Source organism: Salmo salar, chromosome ssa01 (assembly GCF_905237065.1).
Source record: "Salmo salar chromosome ssa01, Ssal_v3.1, whole genome shotgun sequence".
Classification (NCBI taxonomy): Eukaryota; Metazoa; Chordata; class Actinopteri; order Salmoniformes; family Salmonidae; genus Salmo; species Salmo salar.
In genome coordinates this window covers 159,110,121-159,133,310 of record NC_059442.1, presented here as the reverse complement: position 1 = coordinate 159,133,310, position 23,190 = coordinate 159,110,121, and the positions used below count along the sequence as shown (strand labels likewise).

At 43.7% G+C, this 23,190-nt stretch overlaps 2 protein-coding genes across 3 annotated transcripts in view; both read left to right on the top strand.

The window, feature by feature from the left end:
• LOC106570436 (ral guanine nucleotide dissociation stimulator) overlaps positions 1-23,190 on the top strand; it is a 76,305-nt gene that overhangs the window by 20,373 nt on the left and 32,742 nt on the right. The gene's annotated exons all lie outside the window — the stretch shown is intronic.
• On the top strand, positions 8,745-11,813 carry gnds (Ral guanine nucleotide dissociation stimulator). The gene is given in 2 exon segments (NM_001140777.1): positions 8,745-9,072; positions 11,372-11,813. Coding segments are annotated over 2 exon segments (225 nt in total). The 5' UTR covers positions 8,745-8,880; the 3' UTR covers positions 11,405-11,813.

Here is a 23,190-nt window from a genome sequence, read left to right as displayed (position 1 = left end):
TCAGACCTGCACAACGGTCAGGATGAATTTTGGACCATTCCTCTTTACAAAACTGTTTCAGTTCAGCAATATTCTTGGGATATCTGGTGTGAACCGCACTCGAGGTCATGCCACAGCATCTCAATCGGGTTGAGGTCAGGACTCTGACTAGGCCACTCCAGAAGGAGTATTTTCTTCTGTTCAAGCCATTCTGTTGTTGATTTACTTTTGTTTTGGGTCGTTGTCCTGTTGCATCACCCAACTTCTGTTGAGCTTCAATTGGCGGACAGATAGGCTTACATTCTCCTGCAAAATGTCTTGATAAACTTGGGAATACATTTTTCCTTCGATGATAGCGAACTTTCCATGCCCTGTGGCAGCAAAGCAGCTCCAAACCATGATAATCCATTCACCATACTTTACAGATGGGATGAGGTTTTGATGTTGATGTGCTGTGACTTTTTTTCTCCACACATAGTGTTGTGTGTTCCTTCCAAACAACTCAACTTTCATTTCATCTGTCCACAGAATATTTTGCAAGTAGCGCTGTGGAACATCCAGATGCTCTTTGCGAACTTCAGAAATGTTTTTTTTGGACAGCAGTGTCTTCTTCCGTGGTGTCCACCCATGAACACCATTCTTGTTTAGTGTTTTACGTATCATAGACTCCTCAACAGAGATGTTAGCATGTTCCAGAGATTTCTGTAAGTCTTTAGCTGACACTCTAAGATTCTTCTTAACTTCATTGAGCATTCTGCGCTGTGCTCTTGCAGTCATCTTTGCAGGATGGCCACTCCTAGGGAGAGTACCAACAGTGCTGAACTTTAGACAATTTGCCTTACCGTGGACTGATGAACATCAAGGCTTTTAGAGATACTTTTGTAACCCTTTCCGGCTTTATGCAAGTCAACAATTCTTAAATTTGGGTCTTCTGAGATCTCTTTTGGTCGAGGCATGGTTCACATCCGGCAATGCTTCTTGGGAATAGAAAACTCAAATTTTGTGAGTGTTTTTTATAGGGCAGGGCAGCTCTAACCAACATCTCCAATCTCGTCTCAAGGATTATACTCCAGGTTAGCTGACTCCTGACTCCAATTAGATTTTGAAGAAGTCATTAGCCTGGGGGTTCACATACTTTTTTCCAAACTACACTGTGAAAGTTTAAATGATGTATTAAATATAGACATGAAAAATACAATAATTAGTGTTTTATTAGTTTGAGCACAGTATGTTTGTCTATTGTTGTGAGTTAGATGAAGATCAGATCTAATTTTATGACCAATTTATGAAGAAATCCAGATAATTCTGAAGGGTTCATATACTTTTTCTTGCCATTGTATAACTAGGAATAGAGTGACTAGGCAACAGGATAGATAATAAACAGTAGCAGCAGCGTATGTGATGAGTCAAAAAAAAGTTTGTTCAAAAAGGTTCAATGCAGATAGTTAAATAGTTAACCAAATAGCTACCTGGACTAACTACATATTTAGCATCCTTATGGCTTGGGGGTAGAAGCTGTTCAGGGTCCTGTTGGTTCCAGACTTAGTGCATCGGTACTGCTTACCGTGCGGTAGCAGAGAGAACAGTTTATGACTTGGGTGGCTGGAGTCTTTGACAATTTGTAGGGCCTTCCTCTGACGTGCCTGGTATAGAGGTCCTGGATGGCAAGGAGCTCGGTCCCAGTAAAGTACTGGCCGTACGCACTACCCTCTGTAACGCCTTGCGGTCGGATGCCAAGCAGTTGCCATACCAAGCGGGGATGCAGCCAGTCAAGATGCTCTCAATGGTGCAGCTGTAGACATTTTTGAGGCTCTAAGGGCCATGACAAATCTTTTCAGCCTCCTGAGGGGGAAGTGGTGTTGTCATGCCCTCTTCCCGACTGTGTTGGTGGACCATGATAGATCCTTAGTGATGTGGACACCGAGGAACTTAAAGTTCTCGACCCGCTCCACTACAACCCCATCGATGTGAATGGGCGTGGTGACCCATCCATTTCCTGTAGTCGACAATCCGCTCCTTTGTCTGGCTGACGTTGAGGGAGAGGTTGTCCTTGCACCACACTGCTAGGTCTCTGACCTCCTCCCTATAGGCTGTCTGACCATTGTCGGTGATCAGGCCTACCACGTCATGTCGTCAATAAACTTAATGATGGTGTTGGAATCGTGCGAGGCCATGCAGTCGTGAGTGAACAGGGAGTACAGGAGGGGACTAAGCACGCACCCTTGAGGGGCCCCCGTGTTGAGGGTGAGCATGGCGGATATGTTGTTGCCTACCTTCACCACCTGGGGGCAGCCCGTCAGGAAGTCCAGGAAGTGTTCAGTCCCAGGGACCTTAGCTTAGTAATGAGTTTGGATGGCACAATGGTATTGAATGCTGAGCTGTAGCCGATGAACAGCATTCTCACATAGGTGTTCCTCTTGTCCTGGTGGGAGAGGGCAGTGTGGAGTGCAATAGTGATTGCATAATCTGTACATTTATTGGGGCAGTATGCGAATTGGAGTGGGTTCTGGGTTGATAGTGTTGATGTGAGTAATGACCAGCCTTTCAAAGCATTTCATTGCTACAGATATGAGTGCTTCAGGGCAATAGTAATTTAGACAGGTTAGCTTTGAGTTCTTGGGCACAGGGACTATGGTGGTCTGCTTGAAACATGTAGGTATTACAGACTGGGTCAGAAAGAGGTTAAAAATGTCAGTGAAGACACTTGCCAGCTGGTTAGCGCATGCTCCGAGTATTTGTCCTGGTAAGCTGTGGGCGAATGTTTACCTGTTTAAAGGTCTTATCCACATCGGCTACAGAGTGTGATCACGTAGTCGTCAAGAACAGCTAGTGCTCTCATGCATGATTCAGTGTTGCTTGTCTCGAAGCGAGAGAAGGTATTTAGTGCATCTGGTAGGCTCTCGTCATTTACATTTGTCATTTAGCAGACGCTCTTATCCTGAGTGACTCACAGTCGTGAGTGCATACATGTTTTGTATGGGCCCCCGTGGGAATTGAACCCACAATCCTAGCATTGCAAGCCCCATGCTCTACCAACTAAGCCACATGGGACCTCGTCACTGGGCAGCTCGCAGGTGGGTTTTCCTTTGTAATCCGTGATAGTTTGCAAGCATTTCCACATCCGACAAGCGTCAGAGTTGGCATGGTAGAATTCGATCTTAGTCCTTTATTGACATGTTGGCTGTTTGATGGCTCGTCAGTTGTCATAGCGGGATTTATTAGTGTCCTGCTACTTGAAAGCGGCAGCTCCAGCCTTTAGCTCGGATGTTGCCAGTAATCCATGGCTTCTGGTTGGAATATGTACGTATGGTCACTGTGGGGACGACGTCGTACTTATTAATGAACCCAGTGACTGATGTGGTAAACACCTCAATGCCATTGGATGAATCCTGGAACATATTCCAGTCTGTGCTAGTGAAACAATCCTATAGCTTAGCATCCGCTTCATCAGACCACTTCCATATTGGGCACGTTACCGGTACTTCCTGTTTGAGTTTTTGCTTGAAGCAGGAGGATATGGTTTTATAAATACATTTGATATGGTCAGATTTGCAAAATGGAGGGCGATGGAGAGCTTTGTATGCATTTGTAACAAAGACGCTGAGAGTCGAGAAGCAGGTGGTACATTTAATAAACCAACGAACATGGAACAAGACAATATCGTAGTGGCGTCTTAACATAGATACAGAAACAATACTGACTGGGGAAAATAAACTTAAGGGAGTGCCAGATATAGGGTAATGGAGTCCAGGTGTGCCTCATGATGAAGTGCAGGTGTGCGTAATGAAGGATGCCAGGACCGGTGGTTAGTATACCGGTGATGTTGAACGCCGAAGGGGAGGAGCGGGAGTAGACATGACAGTACCACCCCCGACGCGCGGCTCTAGCCGCAGCGGCAAAGGTGAAAATCAAGGATGATGTTGGGATCCAGAATGTCCTCCACTGGAACCCACCACCGCGCCTCTGGGCCATACCCCTCCCAGTCCACCAGGTACTGGAGCCGACCCCCACAACATTGGGAGTCCAGTAGGGATCTGACGGCATAGGCCGGACCCCCCTTGATGTCCAGGGGGGGTGGAGGGGTGTCGTGGGGAATATCATCAGCTAGGGGACCAGGAACCACTGGCCTGAGAAGGGAGACATGAAAAGGTAAGATACGGTAGTCACTTCCATATTGGGCGCTTCACCGGTACTTCCTGTTTGAGTTTTTGCTTGTAAGCAGCAATCAGGAGGATAGAGTTATGGTCAGATTTGCAAAATAGAGGGCAATGGAGAGCTTTGTATGCATTTGTAACGAAGACGCTGAGAAGCAGGTGCAGGTGGTATGTTTAATAAACCAAACATGGAACGTGACAACATCGTAGTGGCGTCTTAACAGACACAGAAGCAATATTGTCTGGGACAAGAACCTAAGGGAGTGCCAGATATAGGGGAGGTAATAAGTGAGGTAATGGAGTGCTCCCTCTACTTGATGTTGTCCCCTACGACACCCCTCCGTGACATCAAGGGGGGTCCGGCCTATGCTGTCAGACATGAAAAGAAGGTGAGATATGGTAGTCACTGGGAAGCTGTAACCTATACGTCACCTCATTGATCCTCCGGAGAACCTTGAAAGGCCCCACAAACCGGGGGCTCAGCTTCTTGCAGGGCAGGTGGAGTGGGAGGTTCCTGGTAGAGAGCCAGACACGATCCCCAGAATGGAACACAGGGGTCGCACTGCGGTGGAGGTCTGCCTACTCCTTCTGACGGTGGACTGGAGTCTCACGTGAGCATCGCTCCACACTTCTTCTGCGTGCCTGAACCACTCATCAACCGCAGGAGCTTCGGTCTGGTCCGGGGTCCACGGAGCCAGGGCCGGCTGAAAACCCAGAACACACTGGAAGGGGTCAGCCCAGTGGAGGAGTGACGTAGCGAATTCTGGGCGTACTCCGCCCATGGAAGGAATCGGGCCCACTCTCCCTGCCGGTCCTGACAGTGACTCCTCAAGAACCTCCCCAGCCTCTGGTTCATCCTCTCCACCTGCCCGGAAGTGAGGCTGACCATGACCCCGAGCTTCTCCATAAAGGTTCTCCATACCCGTGATGTGAATTGGGGGCCACGGTTGGAGACGAGGTCCTCCGGAAGGCCATAATGCCAGAAGAAGACCTGCTGCAATAGTACCTCAGTGACCTGGAGAGCAGTAGGGAGACCAGAGAGAGGGATAAAACGACAGGATTTGGAAAATCTATCCACAACCACCAAAATGGCAGTGAAACCGACAGAGGAGGGGAGCTCAGTAACAGAGCGTATGAAGCGCCCGTTCATTCCATCCGCTGGATGCTGCTACTGTCCGGAAGGTGAGTGCGTACTCGGCAGCCTTCAGGTCCCCCTGCCCGCCGGTGGCTGATCGAAGATACATTTGAACAGAGCCATGAAACCCCTCATATGAATTTAGCTCCTCCTCTCCTATCTCAAAGACAGCAGTGGCACATTCCAATGCCCGCCCCGTCAGCAGAGAAATAACCGTGGCAACCTTGGACCTCTGTGGTGGGGGCTCCCATCTGGTGCGCAAAGTAGAGGGAGCACTGAAGTAGGAAGCCACGGCATTTAGATGGGGTGCCTTCATACTTATCTGGGAGGGATAAACGGGTATCACTGACCTGAGCTTGTTGCTGAATGGGCTGTTGTGCTGGGTCGACTGGTAGTAGAATATCCTCTGCTAGTTTACGGCAACACCTTCCGGGTATGCTCGAGATGTTGCACACTGCGAAGAACCTCTTCCATAGCTGTCCCCAGTTGTGCCAGCTGGTCGTGGTATTGACGAAGAATGTATCCCTGCTCGTCGACTGTCTGGGAGTTATTCTGTTTTCCTGCTGCTTCCATTGTTTGAGTCAGTATTCTGTAACAAAGACGCTGAGAGTCGAGAAGCAGGTGGTATGTTTAATAAACCAACAAACATGGAACGAGACACCATCATAGTGGTGTCTTAACATAGACACAGAAACAATACTGACTGGGGAAAGAACCTAAGGGAGTGCCACATATAGGGTAATAAGTGAGGTAATGGAGTCCAGGTGTGCCTCATGATGAAGTGCAGGTGCACGTAATGATTGTTGCCAGGTGTGCGTAATGATGGATGCCAGGACCGGTGGTTAGTATACCGGCGACGTCGAATGCCGGAGGGGAGGTGCGGGAGTAGACGTCACAGCATTTCTGTGTGTGGAGGTGATCTAGAGTTTTTTTGCCTCTAGTTGCACAGGTGACATGCTGGTAGAAATTAGGTAAAACGGATTTAAGTTTCCCTACATAATAAAATCACTGGCAACTAGGAGCGCCGCCTATGGATGAGCATCTTCTTGTTTGATTATGGCACTATACAGCTCGTTGAGGTCAGTCTTAGTGCCAACATCGGTTTATGGGGATAAATCGACAACTACGAAAAATATAGATAAAAACTCTCTTGGTAAATAATATGGTCTACAGCTTATTCTAACTCAGGGAAGCACAACCTCGAGACTTCCTTAATATTAGAGGTCACGGACCAGCTATTGTTAACAAAGCTTACCTGAAGTTGCCATTCTGTCCTGCCGATGTTTAGAAAAACCAGAGATGTACATTATATTATCCATGTCCTTGTTCAAACACAACTCAGAGGAACATAAGATATTACAGTTCTTCAGGTACATGAGTTATTACAGTTCTTCAGTCTCGAATGGAGCTTGTCCAGTTTTTTTTCAACCAGCTGTTTGAGGAACTGGCTCTCACTACTCAACAGGTGGTACCCGGTTCCTGGGGAGCCACCCTTTTGAATGTTTTCACTTCAACCTCAGATGTTACTAACCTGATTCAGTTTATCAACCAGCTAATTATTAGCCTTGCATCAAATATGCGTCTCAGATAGCTGCTGTTGTGTTTGGCTTTGAGTTTGAAATAAGATCCACGGAGACCATGGAATGTTTTAAAAATGTATTTTTGCATATTGGGTCTGGGTGGGAAATCCCCGGGTCCATTTCGGAACAGGACCGCTAACTTCCATCATCAATAATTTATTATCATCGTTCAGATTATTCCAATTTAATCAAAGTGTTTGATTTTAAATCAATTTGATTGAATGATTGATTGAGTACTAGGCCATTTGACTTGAGGGCTGTTAGCAAGTTTGGCTATTACACACACATGCGGGCACTCATGCACATGCTCACAAACACAATAAATACATGTTTTACATGTTTTATTACAATAACACGTTCACATTTCTGCAAAGATACACTTACATTTATATTTTTGCCATTTTAGTTATCCAGTCAGCTTAAGATAGCTAGGTGAAACAACCACATCTCAGTTAAATCTTATACTCACTTCGAAACCCACTAATGACCTTAGTTTTTCACTGAAAACAGCAGCACCCCAACATTGTCCCTAGTCAGCCCCAACCCCCACCCCTCTCTGCTCTCCATTCTCCCTCTTCGCATTCCTCAGCCTCCCTGACTTTGTTTTCAGCCTGCGTTTACTGGCAGTGACTCGGGCGGCTCAGCCCACACATAACGCAAAACAGATGTAGAAAGTGGAGCAACCAAAAGGTTGCTGAGGATATGTGTGGGGGCAGCTCAGACTGCCCTGTTCTGTACTCAGCAAAACAAATGACTTAGTTTCTGTCTCCTTCAAGTATTTCACATTCACAGCTTAATCTTTAAACTGTGAAAGACATATGGTTTTTCAAACATTACCTTTAATAATAATAACAATAACTTTATTTGAATAGCGCTTTCCAATACAGGTAACAAAGTGCTTATCATCGTAAAATAATAAAATACAAGTACTAACAAAGAAACAAAGACTGAAGGAAGGAGAATGAAAAAAATATGAAATATGCATCAATGCTTTAATGTAATAGAATATATGTCAGTGTTTATATCATGGAAGACAGTAAGGAGGCAGGTTATAATGTAGGTTGGCTTAATAGATGTAATAGAAATTATAATGAACAGAAGGTTAGGCAACACATACATACAGGATAGCTATAGCTAGGCCTATATTAAAAATAAAAAAAGGGTAAAATAGCCTAACATTGCACTCATGGTATGGATACAGATCATAGAAATCATTTGGACTCCCGAGTGGCGCAGCGGTCTAAGGTACTGCATTGCAGTGCTAGAGGCTTCACTACAGACCCTGGTTCGTTCCCAGGCTGTGATCGGGAGGCCCATAGGGCGGTGCACAATTGTCCCAGCGTCGTCCGGGTTAGATAAAGGTTAAATAAAAATACAAAAAAAGCAAGTGCTATTTGCGAGTTAAAATGTCATGAGACATTTTTCACCGTTTACATTTCTGTTGGTGGCCCTCTCAAACCTATATTTTTGAAGTGCAAGAATACAGCATAGGATGGATAACATAATGGTGTGAATCGTTTTAAACGCTGTACAGTTTACGACCTACGTCCTACAGAACGACTTTCTGCCCACATCACGTTGCTGCGAAAATTACATCACCTTCTCACGAGGGGCAGGCGTTCCTGCGTCGGGGGAGGGGCTATGGACCTGGCTGAATGGGCCAGTTCGTTTTGCATGGCTCGGTGACCCGGTTAGCGGAGTTCGTGATTTTTTTAGATCATTCCATTGGTCCTTAAGCCTAATCTCCACTCACCCCGGGCACCGGGGTATGCAAAACGAGCTGGCCCATTCTTTCCAAGCCAACCCAGCCAACCTCTGTCCCCGCTTCCCGGAGCAGAGCAGACATATATACAACAAACACAGAGCACAGTCAGTAGTAGCCTACATACTCCTGGGTGTTCGGTTTGTCAAGGGCTTTTGTGAGAGAAAGAACAGGACGCCGTTTTTACCCGCAAGACATGGGGGAAGACTACCACGGTGTAGGCTTCATATGACATTGTTGCTGTTGTAGCGATACCGACGGACGACACCAATGGTTTATCTAACGGGAGCTCAGTGCGAGGGACGCAGTATCAAGCTGGGTTCCCCTGATGTGATGTTCGATGCCAGCACCTGGAGGATACGCAACATCTGGGACGGGGTGAAACTAGAGGTCGCCGGGGATGCGAGCCCTGTTGTCTTGCATAGCTTCACCCAACTGGACCCAGACCTTCCGCAGTTGGAGGTAACGGAATAACGTATTTAGTGCGCACTATAGCCTTGTGTGCGGTTTTCAATGCGTTTGTTGACTGGTCTGTTATCCAAGCTACCACAGATGATTAATGAAGGTTAATAGCCTAGGGGTTTGAGAGGATACGATCTGTGTTCTGTTGTGTTTTGTTCTTTACTTCTGCCTTAGTGTCAATGACACAGTTATTGAAGTCCAATACGTTTAATTGCGCATCAACATTAGTCGGCTATAGTTGTAATCCTTTTGAAATGCATCAACATAGTTTGAGTAGCCCGTTTTTTTCCAGAAAAGTTAAACACACGTTGTGAAATCGATATGTTTTATTGATGAAGAACAAACATGTAACTGTTTATTATTTCATAATATAGCCTGTTTTTATTTTATTTTGTATTTATCCTTTACTTATACAGGGATTGAACATTGAGACACATGTCTGTTTAGCAAGTGAGCCCTTCAAATAACATAAGTACCCTGATTTAGTTTTTAGTACAATAATTTGTTAACAATATATTGGTCCACAATGCATAGACAGTGAACAAGAAAATCGTTATAGTCACTGTTATAATTTTACAAAATAAATAGCTCAACAATTCTATGCCGCTTATTAAATGAAATGAATAACAGTCATATATAATCATCCATGAAACCCCTTTTAGAGGACAAGGTGATATGAGTTGGAGCCATCATCAATTTGATTTGAATGTTTTAAAAACACTATTGTTGAATGGAACAGACACAACACCAGTCACTAGTTGTTTCCCCCCCAAATGGTACGGACAGCTTTTAAAACGAAGCCAGTGAACCAGCCACAATAATCCATTCAATTGGATTTCAATGGGTCACAGTGTTGACTGGTGTCCAAGCGGTATGTGTTCTACTTTCCAAATAACACACTGCCTCGCTGGGGGTGTCAGTAATAGGCTATGTCCCTCAAACTCAACTCTGGAATGGTTTTAGATATGGGACACAACCGGTTTGGCAGGGTCGTGTTTTGGAGGACGCATGGCTCTCGACCTTCGCCTCTCCTGTGTCCATACGGGAGTTTCAGTGATGGGACAAGACTAACTACCAATGGGATATCACGAAATTGGGGAGAAAAGGGGGTAAAAGTAAAAAAAAATATTTATATTATATTTACAGTACCAGTCCAAAGTTTGGACACACACCTACTCATTCCAGGGTGTTTCTTTATTTTTACTATTTTCTACATTGTAGAATAACAGTGAGGACATCAAAACTATGAAATAACACATATGGAATCATGTAGTAACCAGAAAAGTGTTAAACAAATAAAAAATATATATTTCAGATTCTTCCAGGTAGCCACCCTTTGCCTTGATGACATCTTTGCACACTGTTGACATTCTCTCAACAAGCTTCATGAGGTAGTCTTGTTAAAAGGTCATTGGTGGAATTTCTTTCCTTCTTAATGCGTTTGAGCCAATCAGTTGTGTTGTCACAAGGTAGGGGTGGTATACAGAAGATAGCCCTATTTGGTAAAAGACCAAGTCCATATTATGGCAAGAACAGCTCAAATATGTAAAGAGAAACGACAGTCCATCATTACTTTAAGACATGAAGGTCAGTCAATCCGGAAAATTCAAGAACTTTGAACGTTTCTTCAAGTGCAGTCGCAAAAACCATCAAGCGCTATGATGAAACTGGCTCTCATGAGGACCGCCACAGGAAAGGAAGACCCAGAGTTACCTCTGCGGTAGAGGATAAATTCATTTGAGTTACCAGACTCAGAAATAAATAAAAACCCAAATAAATGCTTCACAGAGTTCAAGTAACAGACTTATCAACATCAACTGTTTAGAGGAGACTGTGTGAATCAGGCCTTCATGGTCAAATTGCTGCAAAGAAACCACTACTAAAGGACACCAATAATAAGAAGAGACTTGCTTGGGCCAAGAAACACGAGCAATGAACATTAGACCGGTGGAAATCTGTCCTTTGGTCTGATGGGTCCAAATTTGAGATTTTTGGTTCCAACCGCTGTGTCTTTGTGAATGCACCAATTTGTAAGTCGCTCTGGATAAGAGCGTCTGCTAAATGACTAAAATGTAAAATGTAAAATGTAGGTGAACAGATGATCTCCGCATGTGTAGTTCCCACCGTGAAGCATGGAGGAGGAGGTGTGATGGTGTGGGGGTGTTTTTCTGGTGAGACTATCTGTGATTTATTTAGAATTCTAGGCACACTTAACCAGCATGGCTACCACAGCATTTTGCAGCGATTCGCCATCCCATCTGGTTTGCGCTTAGTGGGACTATCATTTGTTTTTCAACAGGGCAATGACCCAACACACCTCCAGGCTGTGTAAGGGCTATTTGACCAAGAAGGAGAGTGACAGAGTGCTGCATCAGATGACCTGGCCTCCACAATCACCTGACCGCAACCCAACTGAGATGGTTTGGGATGAGTTGGACCGCAGAGTGATGGAAAAGCAGCCAACAAGTACTTAGCATATGTGGGAACTCCTTCAAGACTGTTGTAAAAGCATTCCAGATGAAGTTGGTTGAGAGAATGCCAAGAGTGCGCAAAGCTGTCATCAAGGCAAAGGGTGGCTACTTTGAAGAATCTTGAATATAAAATATATTTTGATTTAACATCATTCCATATGTGTTATTTTGTAGTTTTGATGTCTTCACTATTATTTTACAATGTAAAAATAAAGAACCCCCTGCCCACACACCCTCATCCAAGGGTTATGTGGCTGTGTGTGCACTCTGCCGACAGCTGTGTGTGTGAGTCACTACAGCTTTCTAATTCTCTCTCCTGGCTCCAAGGCGGCAATAAGATCAGGGGTTTTCTAAAGCTCAGACAGGTCAGACTGCCTCCAACCCACAGCCTCTCTGGTGTCCAATCCCAATGTACGGGTTGAAATCCTTCAACTCCACACTCTTCCCCAATTATAACCAATTAACTAAAATAACCAGAGAAAAAACTGGATGGGTTTGGGAGAAGCAACATGTATTGAAGTAGTCTGATACTGAAAAATCTTTTAACTGTAAGTGTCTGTGGGGGAAATAATGCCTCTTAAATGACTGAAACGTTCCTGTACAGTAATGACCTTTTGTGAGTAGTGTGTGACTGTGAAGCGTGTCGTCCATCCACGGATCTTCGAAATGTTAGTTAGAATAATTTTCTTTGTTCAAGTCTTCTCCCTCGTGTAGTTCTGGAGGGGGGTGGGGGAGAGTTGGCTAACTGAATAACTCCACTGCTGCTTGTCCTTTGGGAAAATAATGGCCTCAGCTGAATTTCACATCTGCTGTTTCATTGAGCAACAACTATACTTCCTCCACCCATACTGTACTGTACAAAATCAGAGGAAGCTTGAGCGAGAGCAACTGGTGTCCATTTCGTGCCAGGCTCTTAGTTATAGTGTGCTGGCAGAAGGAAACTGGTGTATCGTGTTCACTGACACACTCTGTAGCCATATCTTATGGCCCTAAATCACTAGCAAAACCTGGTCAAAGAGGAGAATAGAAAGTGACCACATTGATTACGCTCTGCTTTAAGTCGTCTGCGCATTAGGAACGGAAGTAGTTTGGACTGAATATTACCTGAACGATAGGGAATTCAGTTGAACCTTGAATACAGTATTTAGTCAGTAGTAGAGATGTAGGATCTTACCTGGACCTGCATTGTTGCAGGAAGATAATTCTGCAGCAACAGGATTTTAACGTTTAGTCTATAATGTTGCTTGATCGGTGGTTAGGCTATTAGCAGGTCAAAATGAGGCTACAAAAAAGTGGAATACATAACTGTGTGTTAGTGCAGGTTTTCATTGAATTTATGTAAATCATAAAGCTCGTGCATTTCCTGTGGCCCAGGAAAATTCTCAGCAACAAAAGAGTGATCAAATTAGGATCCTACATCTGTAGATATGCAGTAGTGTGCAGTAAAAATGAAATGAAATGACATTTTATTGGTCACATACACATGGTTAGCAGATGTTAATGCGAGTATAGCGAAATGCTTGTGCTTCTAGTTCCAACAGTGCAGTAATATCTAACAATTCCACAACAACTGCCTAATACACACAAATCTAAAGGGATGGAATAAGAATATGTACATATAAATATATGGATGAGTGCTGACCGAGCGGCATATGCAAGATGCAATAGATGATATAAATACAGTATATGAGTAATGTAAGATATGTAAACATTATTAAAGTGACTAGTGATCCATTTATTAAAGTGGCCAATGATTTGAGTCTGTATGTTGGCAGCAGCCTCTCTGTGTTAGTGATGGATGTTTAACAGTCTGATAGCCTTGAGATAGAAGCGTTTTTTCAGTCTCTCTGTCCCAGCTATGATGCACCTGTACTGACCTCGCCTTCTGGATGGTAGCGGGGTGAACAGGCAGTGGCTCGGGTGGTTGTTGTCCTTGATGATCTTTTTGGCCTTCCTGTGACATCAGGTGCTGTCGGTGTCCTGGGGGGCAGGTAGTTTGCCCCCGGTGATGCGTTATGCAGACCTCACTACCCTCTGGAGAGCCTTACGGTTGTGGGCGGTGCAGTTGCCGTACCAGAAGGTGATACAGCCCGACAGGATGCTCTCGATTGTGCATCTGTAAAAGTTTGGGAGTGTTTTGGGTGACAAGCTAAATTTCCTCAGCCTCCTGAGGTTGAAGAGGCGCTGCTGCACCTTCTTCACCACGCTGTCTGTGTGGGTGGACCATTTCACTTTGTCCTTGATGTGTACGCCGAGGAACATACAGTTGTTTTCCAATAAACCAACAGAATGTTTTTGAGTAGGAGATTCTATATGGACTCTCCTCGCACGCATTTCAGAACTGTTCAAGAATAAGACAGGTGTGTGTGCGCTGCGGGTAGTTGTAAACAAAGATACTGAATACACATTGCTTAAGCAGATTAGATTTGATTGTAGTTTCCATTATACTGTAATATTACAGACCATAGAGATCTTCACGGTAAAAACGTTTTTTTCATCCAGCATTTTCCCCCGTAGACACAGTGGGACGTATGCCGCGGTCTCACCCGGCTGACACATTCTTTCGACGGCCAACTTTCCCTCCAATAAACATAAATAGACCCAATCGAGAAGGAAAAAGAAGTGACCAGCCAGTCACTCTATTTGAGCAATTTATGTGTTCAACCTACTTTTCAGTACTTCTCAGTCTGCAAGAGATATAGTCCTAGACCATAGTGTGTTGAAATGGTTTGCCTTGGCCTGTCAAGTACATTTTAGTAGTTAATGGAAAGGGAAGTATTAACACACATCCAGCACTATACATACAACAACATCCATGTCTCTCAGGTGCTTACTGTATACCATTATTTCGTAAACAGAAAAAAAACACTAAACTGTCACACATAGCAGAGGTCTGTTAAGGCGTCTGCATGCTTCCCATCCGGAACAGTTAAGGCATATATTATGAAGACATTTTGTGATGTTTTGGTCTTTGACAAGGGTTTTTTCGACTGTACGTGCACACACCAAAATTTCTCGAGGCAAGCCCAAGTTCAGAGCCGAAGTCTACGCCCCTACGTCGGTCATTGGTCAACAGTAGGGATTCCTCAGTGAAGTGTTTGTTTTTATTCAGCGATAGACGTCTCGTTTTCATTCACATTTTTTCACATGAGAAATACTGCACCAAACATCTTAGTTAGATGTAAAATTACACGACTAAGATCTCTGCAAATTTTTTACAATTACTGACAGATTTCTTGAGTTATCTTAGATTAATTCAGACTATTTTGAGGAAATGTATACTGGCTACGGCGTCTCAAGATGGACAAACAGCACTTTTGCATCTTTTTCTTGTTTTTCAGGCGAAGGTCTTTTAAGGGAGTATGCGAGTACACTGAAGCATGCAGAAGCCTTTAGCCCTCTGTCTCTAACCATCAGTAGTCAATGGGTCTACATTGTGTTTTGAAGAAATGAAATGATTTTAGACTTGGCTGAGTCCCTGTTTCTGAAATACTAAACTGACAATATATACATCTTCTCTATATCTTCCTCTAAATGCAGAGGATGACACGAGGCTATCGAACAAGCATGGTGTTTGTGTCATGATTCCTGTTGATCAAGGCGGGGATCAATCCCCAAGTTGACAAGGTATAAATCTGTTGTTCTGCCCCTGAACAAGGCAGTTAACCCACTGTTCCTAGGCCGTCATTGTAAATAAGAATTTGTTCTTAACTGACTTGCCTAGTTAAACAAAGGTAAAATAACAATTTTAAAAAAGGCACGGAGTGGCACATTTTCAGGTTAGAATTTTGGGAATCTGCATGCGTGTATCGCCAATGCTGGTCACGAGCCTGGAGAGTGGCGGTACTGTGCCTTCATCTAATCCCTCCACCTCTTAATCCTGTTAGTTGATTAAGGCTAATCAGTCTTCTCACTCCAGGGCACTCGCTGCATACACACACCACTGCAAACCAAACACACAAACTCCTCTTTGGCCATCGAGAACCATCGAGAGAGCCAGCTTCTACTGGGTGGCTTTTTCATCTTAGTATTAGATTTTGTTTTTGTCTGCAAATTGACTGCGAGTTTGAGGCAAGAATTTCAGGCCGTTTATCTCATTTGTGTAAAATAGAGCAGACATTTTCAAAGAATGGTTTGTTTGATGCATGCCTGTTATGTTTTCTTTGGTCCTCTAAAAAGCGGAGAATGTTACATTATGGCATTTCTGTCCAATTGAATGTCTCCCAACACTCACTTTATAGACCCTATTCTGCCTTTTCACTAGACATATAAATCCTCTCTGTGACCTGCAGTGAAGGCCCTCCCTTCCTCCCACCCTCATTGTGATCAGGTCCCCTCTTCTCTTTGATTTTAAAAGACAGGCCTCTCACACCCAATTCGTCTTACACCACTTTATCATTGGGTTTAGCTCAAGACATTCTGAAGATGCATTTGAGCATTTTGTCAGATGCTCTTAACTGCTCCCGTTAGTCACTCTGGATTAGTGCCTTGCTCAAGGGCACATGGACAGATTTTTCACCTAGTCGGCTTGAGGATTTGAACCAACAACCTTTTGGTTACTGGCCCATTGCTCTTAACCACTAAGCTACCTGCACACTCACTCTCCACACCTGTCTTGAGGCCATAAAAGCAGATGGTGTTCAACTTCAGGCCCAGTTGTAGCTTTGATACCTCTGGAGATGTATTGATCCTCGACTGTCTGTATTCAGTGTTTTCCTGGAAACCCAATACCTGCCTTCTCCCATCTGATAGTGTGTGAGTGGTTGTGTAATCGTAGGATATTGAGCCAGTCTGGATTTGAGCGAGGCTTCCCCAGCATCCTGTAAACACTCTGTCTCCACCTGTCAGTTTCGTTCTACCTACATTCTCCATCAATCCCTCTCTTTTCATCCATTTTCCTCCCTCATTCTCCATGTCCCTCCCTCTTTCTGCCCTTCCTTTTAACCTTCCACTAGGAAATTCAATTAAGATGCTCCCAGCGAAGGCTATCAGATCAATTCCACTCATCTACAGTTGATGATGTCATGCATCCAGCACTACTTCTTAATTCCTTGTTATCCTCTGGCCATAAACAATAACGTGATGTTCTTCTAGGTCAAAGCACTAAAGCGAAACGTATTTACGTTATTAGACGCCAAAGAGTCCGGATCGTTAAACAGGCTCAGGGAATGCAGGGCGAGCTGAACTTAACTGTTCAAAACAAGACACTGGATGAGATTACTCTGCTGTCGGGTTAGAACGGTTGAAAAAGGTTTTGAATACCTTAAAGTAATTCAGGATAAGGCTTTAGTTTCACAAAGATTCAAATCGTTTTTGAATGGCTTTCAAGGTTCTGCTCTTATTATAGAATGACGTAGCATTTTCTTATGGTCAGGTCAGCTTTTTGTCATTTCTGTCTTGCTTTGATATTTTCAGTTTGAAACTCCTGTGTTAGCTCTTGCAGATTAGAAAAAGAACACTGTTGTTAAGCCTGTTTGTTCTATAGGTCATGCCTATAGATAAGGACCCAAACAGCTGAATGTAGTTGTTACCTTATCCTTAGGTCATAGGATCAGGGTGTTAATGGATTGCATATCACAACACATTGACAGCATTACATATGTTTCTAGGTCATATAAAGAAAAGGGAACATCCTCTGGTTTTGGCTGGTAGTTTTGGTTTTGTGCTGTGGTGGAAAAAGTAACCAATTGTCATACTTGAGTAAAAGTATAGATACCTTAATAGAAAGCTCTTAAAGTGAAAGTCAACTGGTAAAATACTACTTGAGTAAAAGTCAAAGTATTTGGTTTTAAATATACTTAAGTATCAAAAGTAAAAGTAATTGCTAAAATATACTTAAATATCAGAAGTAAAAGTATAAATCTTTTAAAATTCCTTATATTAAGCAAAGCACACTACTGTACACCACTGGTTTTGTGTGTATTCATTGCTGAATTCTCTCCGATCAGAAGCCTATAGTTCAGACATGACAAACCAAAGCAGAGTCTGCCCGGCACGGAGTCTGATAGAAACAGAGCTCCTTTTGTTGTCGTCACGTCATTGTTGTATTATCGATTGAGAGAACACTGAACAGCATAGAATGACAAAAAGGGCTGGACAATAGAAGGGACAGTGATTTAGAGTTGAAAGCGAGAGAGAGAGGGGGGATTGATTTAGGGCAGTGAAAAGGAGTGAATGGGAGTGGTGCTATAGAGGAAAGTAGATGAGAGAGCAGGGTTTGAAGAGGGCAGAATTGCAGAGGGATGTGAATGGAGGCCATATTGTGGTGACAGGGCTCTAAAGGGAGACTGAGGCTTGAGCAGTACAGTACTACAGCTGCACATCTGGACCCCAGCAGACCTAGTTCTTTATCTCCCTGTTTTCCCTTTAAACGTCCACCCCCGCAGAGGTCTGGCAGCTAGAGCTAGGTGTTGATATATGGCCATTGAGAGAACATAATCATTTAAAAAACAAGTTTACGTTACGCTCGATCTGATTATCAGACGGAAAAAGATGACACTTAAGTCTGGGGGAATTTACGGAACAGGGATGAAATATTTGCTAGCAATATGAAAATGTAAAATAAAGATTGGTCTCGAAATTCAACCCTGTGGTACCCGTTTTCCCCCTTAGTTGCTTCCAGTCCTCATTCCTCTCCTTCATGTTGTCATAGTAAAGTGTGACAGTGTTATTCTTACAGATTCCTGCACAGAGGAATGTGTGTGTGTGTGACTCAAAACAGAAGACGCAGGCTAGCAGCACACAGTGTTGTCACCAATATTATCCTATTATCTTACACCTTCCCAGTCATAGCCACAGCAATGAAAGAACTTGACCTTCTTCACCGACACCAAACAAAGGAGGGTGAAACACAAAGAGCCAACCTTGGGCTTGCTCCGGTTAGATTTCCAATGGCCACTCTGTGCTGTTTTAAAGGGAGTTCACTTCTGGTGATGGTATTACTCCTCCATGCTAACACTGGTCTAATAAATAGTTTTTGCGTGGGTGTCTTGCAGACAGACTCGCTCCTTTGGTCAGCTACAGATTGACAGTATCAATCCTTTCAAACCTAACTCCCACCGCTAAGAAGACTGATGGTGCCTTTTGGGTGAAATAAATACAGAGAGGATTTTCAGAGAGACCAACTTTTCAGGACTCTGTAAGCAAATGGGCACTAACACCCTCTTTCATTTATTCTACATTGCTGGAGTATTGATTTGGAATATTGCGTGCCAAATCATTTTAAGTAGCCTAAAATACATAAATGAGGACAAAACAAGAGTTGTCACAACAGACTGAATTAGATCAGTTTTTGCTTTGCTCAGTCCTCCCCCGGTTTGCATAGGTGTCCGCCTGATGTTTCATGTGCTGACTCTCACTGCTCTGTTAAAACCAGCAGCAACGTGTCACAACATACCAGGCCAGAACATACCAGGCCAGATATCCTGCTCCAACTTCGGACCAAAGCACACATTTATTTAATTGGAGGGTAATCATTTCCGTAGGAGATGAAGGGCTAGTGTGTGAGATGGAAAATGAAAAGTTCAACCCTGTGACCCTTTTGTTATCGTAGTACAGGATACAGGCGTTCAGTATGTTCCCTGACAAAATAACAGTTTAGAATATATATATCTATATCTATATCTATATATCTCTATATCTATATCCAGCACTACTACTTATATAATCGGGTTAGGAGAAGTCATTCAGTACAGGATCGAAAGCTTCATATTATTGAAGGACCAAAGGATATGGGATTCAATATTCTTTAGTTTCAAAAGGATACACAAGGATGTGCATGTGTGGCTAATTTGGATGTGTGTGTGTGCGCGCATGCATTAGAAAGCTAAATCAACCCCTAACACAGCATGGTGAAAGTGATCCAGCTGCTTAGCTGATGCACCAGGCAGTCCTCCTCTCTCTCCCCTCAGCCCCAGATTGTTGTGCCTGTCCCTGGGTCCAGCCCAGAGAGGACAGTGGGGCGTCTGTTGTTGTGACGTAGTGGGACCAGAGGGTATGCACACGGAGTGGTGACGGACTGACTGGCTCCTGAGGGAGGACAGGAGGGGGGATGTTAAAGCTATGAGCCTAGGGTCCTCACGGGACTTCAGACCACTTTAGAGATTGTCACAGCAGACGCCACCGGCATTAGCCACCAGCATTAGCCCTTTGCCAAAGAACTTCCCCTCTCTATCGCTCTCCTTACTCTCTCTCTGGCCTTCTCCTCCACATATGTAGCATACTCTAAAACCAAGAACTGATTCCATTGATGATACTTTGCCCACCCATACTGTACATGCTACACGTACCTGGATGGATAGTAGGAGTGTCCTTATTATAACCACATTAATACATTATAAACTGGGGGGTTCGAGCCCTGAATGCTGATTGGCTGACAGCCGTGGTATATCAGACCGTATACCATGGGTATGACAAAACATGTATTTTTACTGCTCTAATTATGTTGGTAACCAGTTTATAATAGCAATAAGGTGTTTGTGTTATATTGCCAATATACCACGCCCTAGGGGCGTTGTGACGTACCTAAGAATAGCACTTAGCTGTGGTATATTGGCCATATACCCCACCCCCTTAGGCCTTAGCTTAATTATAGCAACCATGAAAGTCATCCTGAGAGACGTGGCTGAAGTAGAATGAGAGAAGGAGAGAGGAGGGATTGAATGTGGCAGCCGTGGAGGGACTGAAAGCCACATATAAACAATCGGCCCGGGCCGATCAGAGATCTCAGTGGCACATGATATCATCGCTTCACTTCAAGGGCCATCAGGGTTCGTGAGAAGGGGGGTAGAGAGTGACTGTTGGCCACTGAGACATCAGTCTCTCTGGCAGGGAGGGCTGTTCTGTCCCTGACACACACCCCTTTGTTTGGTTTTTGGTTCAATCCATTCGTAGGTTGGTGGTAAGTGTAGTAATGTTAGGGCGATGTTGGCAAGAGGCATCCCAAAATGCACTCCCTTAACTTAAGTTAGGATTAAGTTAGCCAGCTAACTTAGATAAATGTTCAGATATAGCTCTTGATAGTTTTCTGGTTCATTAATAAAAGCAAAACTTTCTTATTGTTTTTTGTTGGGAGTGTTGAGTCAGTTATAGCATCCCAAAATATGAAGTTATTTCAGAATAGGAAAGTTAGGGCCAATGAATTGATTCTGTGTTGTGACATACCCCAAAGGACAGAGTATGTGGCTCTAAAATAAATACATACAGTGCCTTCGGAAAGTATTCAGACCTCTTTTCATCATTTTGTTAGGTTACAGCCTTATTCTAAAATAATCATTCTCAGCAATTTACACACAATACCCCATAAAGCGAAACCAGGTTTTTATAAATTCTTGCACATTTATTAAATATAAAAAACAGAAATACCTTATTTACTTAACTATTCAGACCCTTTGCTATGAGACTTGAAATTCAGCTCAGGTGCATCCTGTTTCCATTGATCATCCTTGAGATGTTTCTACAACTTGGAGTCCACCTGTGGTAAATTCAATTGATTGGACATGATTTGGAAAGGCACACACCTGTCTATATAAGTTCCCACAGTTGACAGTGCATGTCAGAGCAAAAACCAAGCCATGAGTGAGAAGGAATTGTCTGTAGAGCTCAGAGACAGAATTGTGTCGAGGCACAGATCTGGGTAAGGCTACCAAAATATTTCTGGGGCATTTGAAGGTCCCCAAGAACACAGTGACCTCCAAATGGTAGAAGTTTGGAACCAACAAAGACTCTTCTTAGAGCTGGCCGCCCGGCCAAACTGAGCAATTGGGGGAGAAGGGCCTTGGTCAGGGAGGTGACCAAGAACCCATTTGTCACTCTGACAGAGCTCCAGAGTTCCTCTGTGGAGATGGGAGAACCTTCCAGAAGGACAACCATCTCTGCAGCACTCCATTAATCAGGCCTTTATAGTAGAGTGGCTAGACGGAAGCCACTCCTCAGTAAAAGGCACATGACAGCTTGGAGTTTGCCAAAATGCACCTAAAGACTCTCAGACCATGAGAAACAAGATTCTCTGGTCTGATTAAACTCTTTGACCTGAATGCCAAGCATCACGACTGGAGGAAACCTTAAAATCAAATACAATTTTATTGGTCACATACACATGGTTAGCAGATGTTATTGCAAGTGTAGCGAAATATTTATAGACCTGGCACCATCCCTACGGTGAAGCATGGTTGTGGCAGCATCATGCTGTGGGGATGTTTTTCAGCAGCCGGGACTGCGAGACTAGCCAGGATCGAGGCAAAGATGAACAGAGCAAAGTACAGAGAGCCTCGATTAAAAACCTGCTCCAGAGCGCTCAGGACCTCAGACTGGGGCGAAGGTTTACCTTCCAACAGGACAACAACCCTAAGCACACAGCCAAGACACTGCAGGAGTGGCTTTGAGACAAGTCTCTGAATGTCCTTGAGTGGCACAGCCCGGACTTGAACCAGATCGAACATCTCTGGAGAGACCTGAAAATAGCTGTGCAGCGACGCTCCCCATCCAACCTGACAGAGCTTGAGAGGATCTGCAGAGCAGAATGGTAAAAACTCCCCAAATACAGGTGTGCCAAGATTGTAGCATCATACCCAAGAAGACTCTATGCTGTAATCGCTGCCAAAAGTACTGCAACAAAGTACTGAGTAAAGGGTCTGAATCCTTATGTAAATGTGATATTTTTGTTTTTTATAAATTTGCAATAATTTCTTAATGTGTTTTTGCTTCATTGTTATGGGTTATTGTGTGTAGATTGATGAGGGGAAAAAACTTTTTAGAATAAGGCTGTAACGTAACAAAATGGGGAAAAAGTCAAGGGGTCTGAATAATTTCTGAATGCACTGTATATAAACAAAAGGTTTCTCAATAAACTAACACTTATGACAATGTTATGATAACATTCATATGGTCTTTTCCACCACCAGTGCAGTCAGATTTGTTGCAAAATGTTTTCTGTATAGTTTGGGAAGGTTTTTGTCTGGTTTTCTTTCCAGTGCTATTTGGTCTGCAAGTGCAGGAATTTGTGTGCCAGGATGCCTGTGTGTAGGAAACTGGGTACTTGAGCTGATGAACACTCTTAAGAAACACACAAACATTTGCACACACACACACAAAAACCTATTTTAGACTAGTGGGGATTACACTCAGTGTGTGTGTGCATACTTGTGTGTTCTCTGAGTGTTCATGTTATGTGCACGAGCCCCATTGTGGTTATGCTTCCAGATTACATTGAGGGAAAGGAACCAGGTCAAGCTTGGAGTGAATAGAAACTTTAGAGGGAAGAGAAAGAAAGAGATGTGGACAGAGTGTCTTACAGAGGGAAGAGAAAGAAAGAGAGATGTGGACAGATTGTCTTACAGAGGGAAGAGAAAGAAAGAGATGTGGACAGAGTGTCTTACAGAGGGAAGAGAAAGAAAGAGAGATGTGGACAGAGTGTCTTACAGAGGGAAGAGAAAGAAAGAGATGTGGACAGAGTGTCTTACAGAGGGAAGAGAAAGAAAGAGATGTGGACAGAGTGTCTTACAGAGGGAAGAGAAAGAAAGAGAGATGTGGACAGAGTGTCTTACAGAGGGAAGAGAAAGAAAGAGAGATGTGGACAGAGTGTCTTACAGAGGGAAGAGAAAGAAAGAGAGATGTGGACAGAGTGTCTTACAGAGGGAAGAGAAAGAAA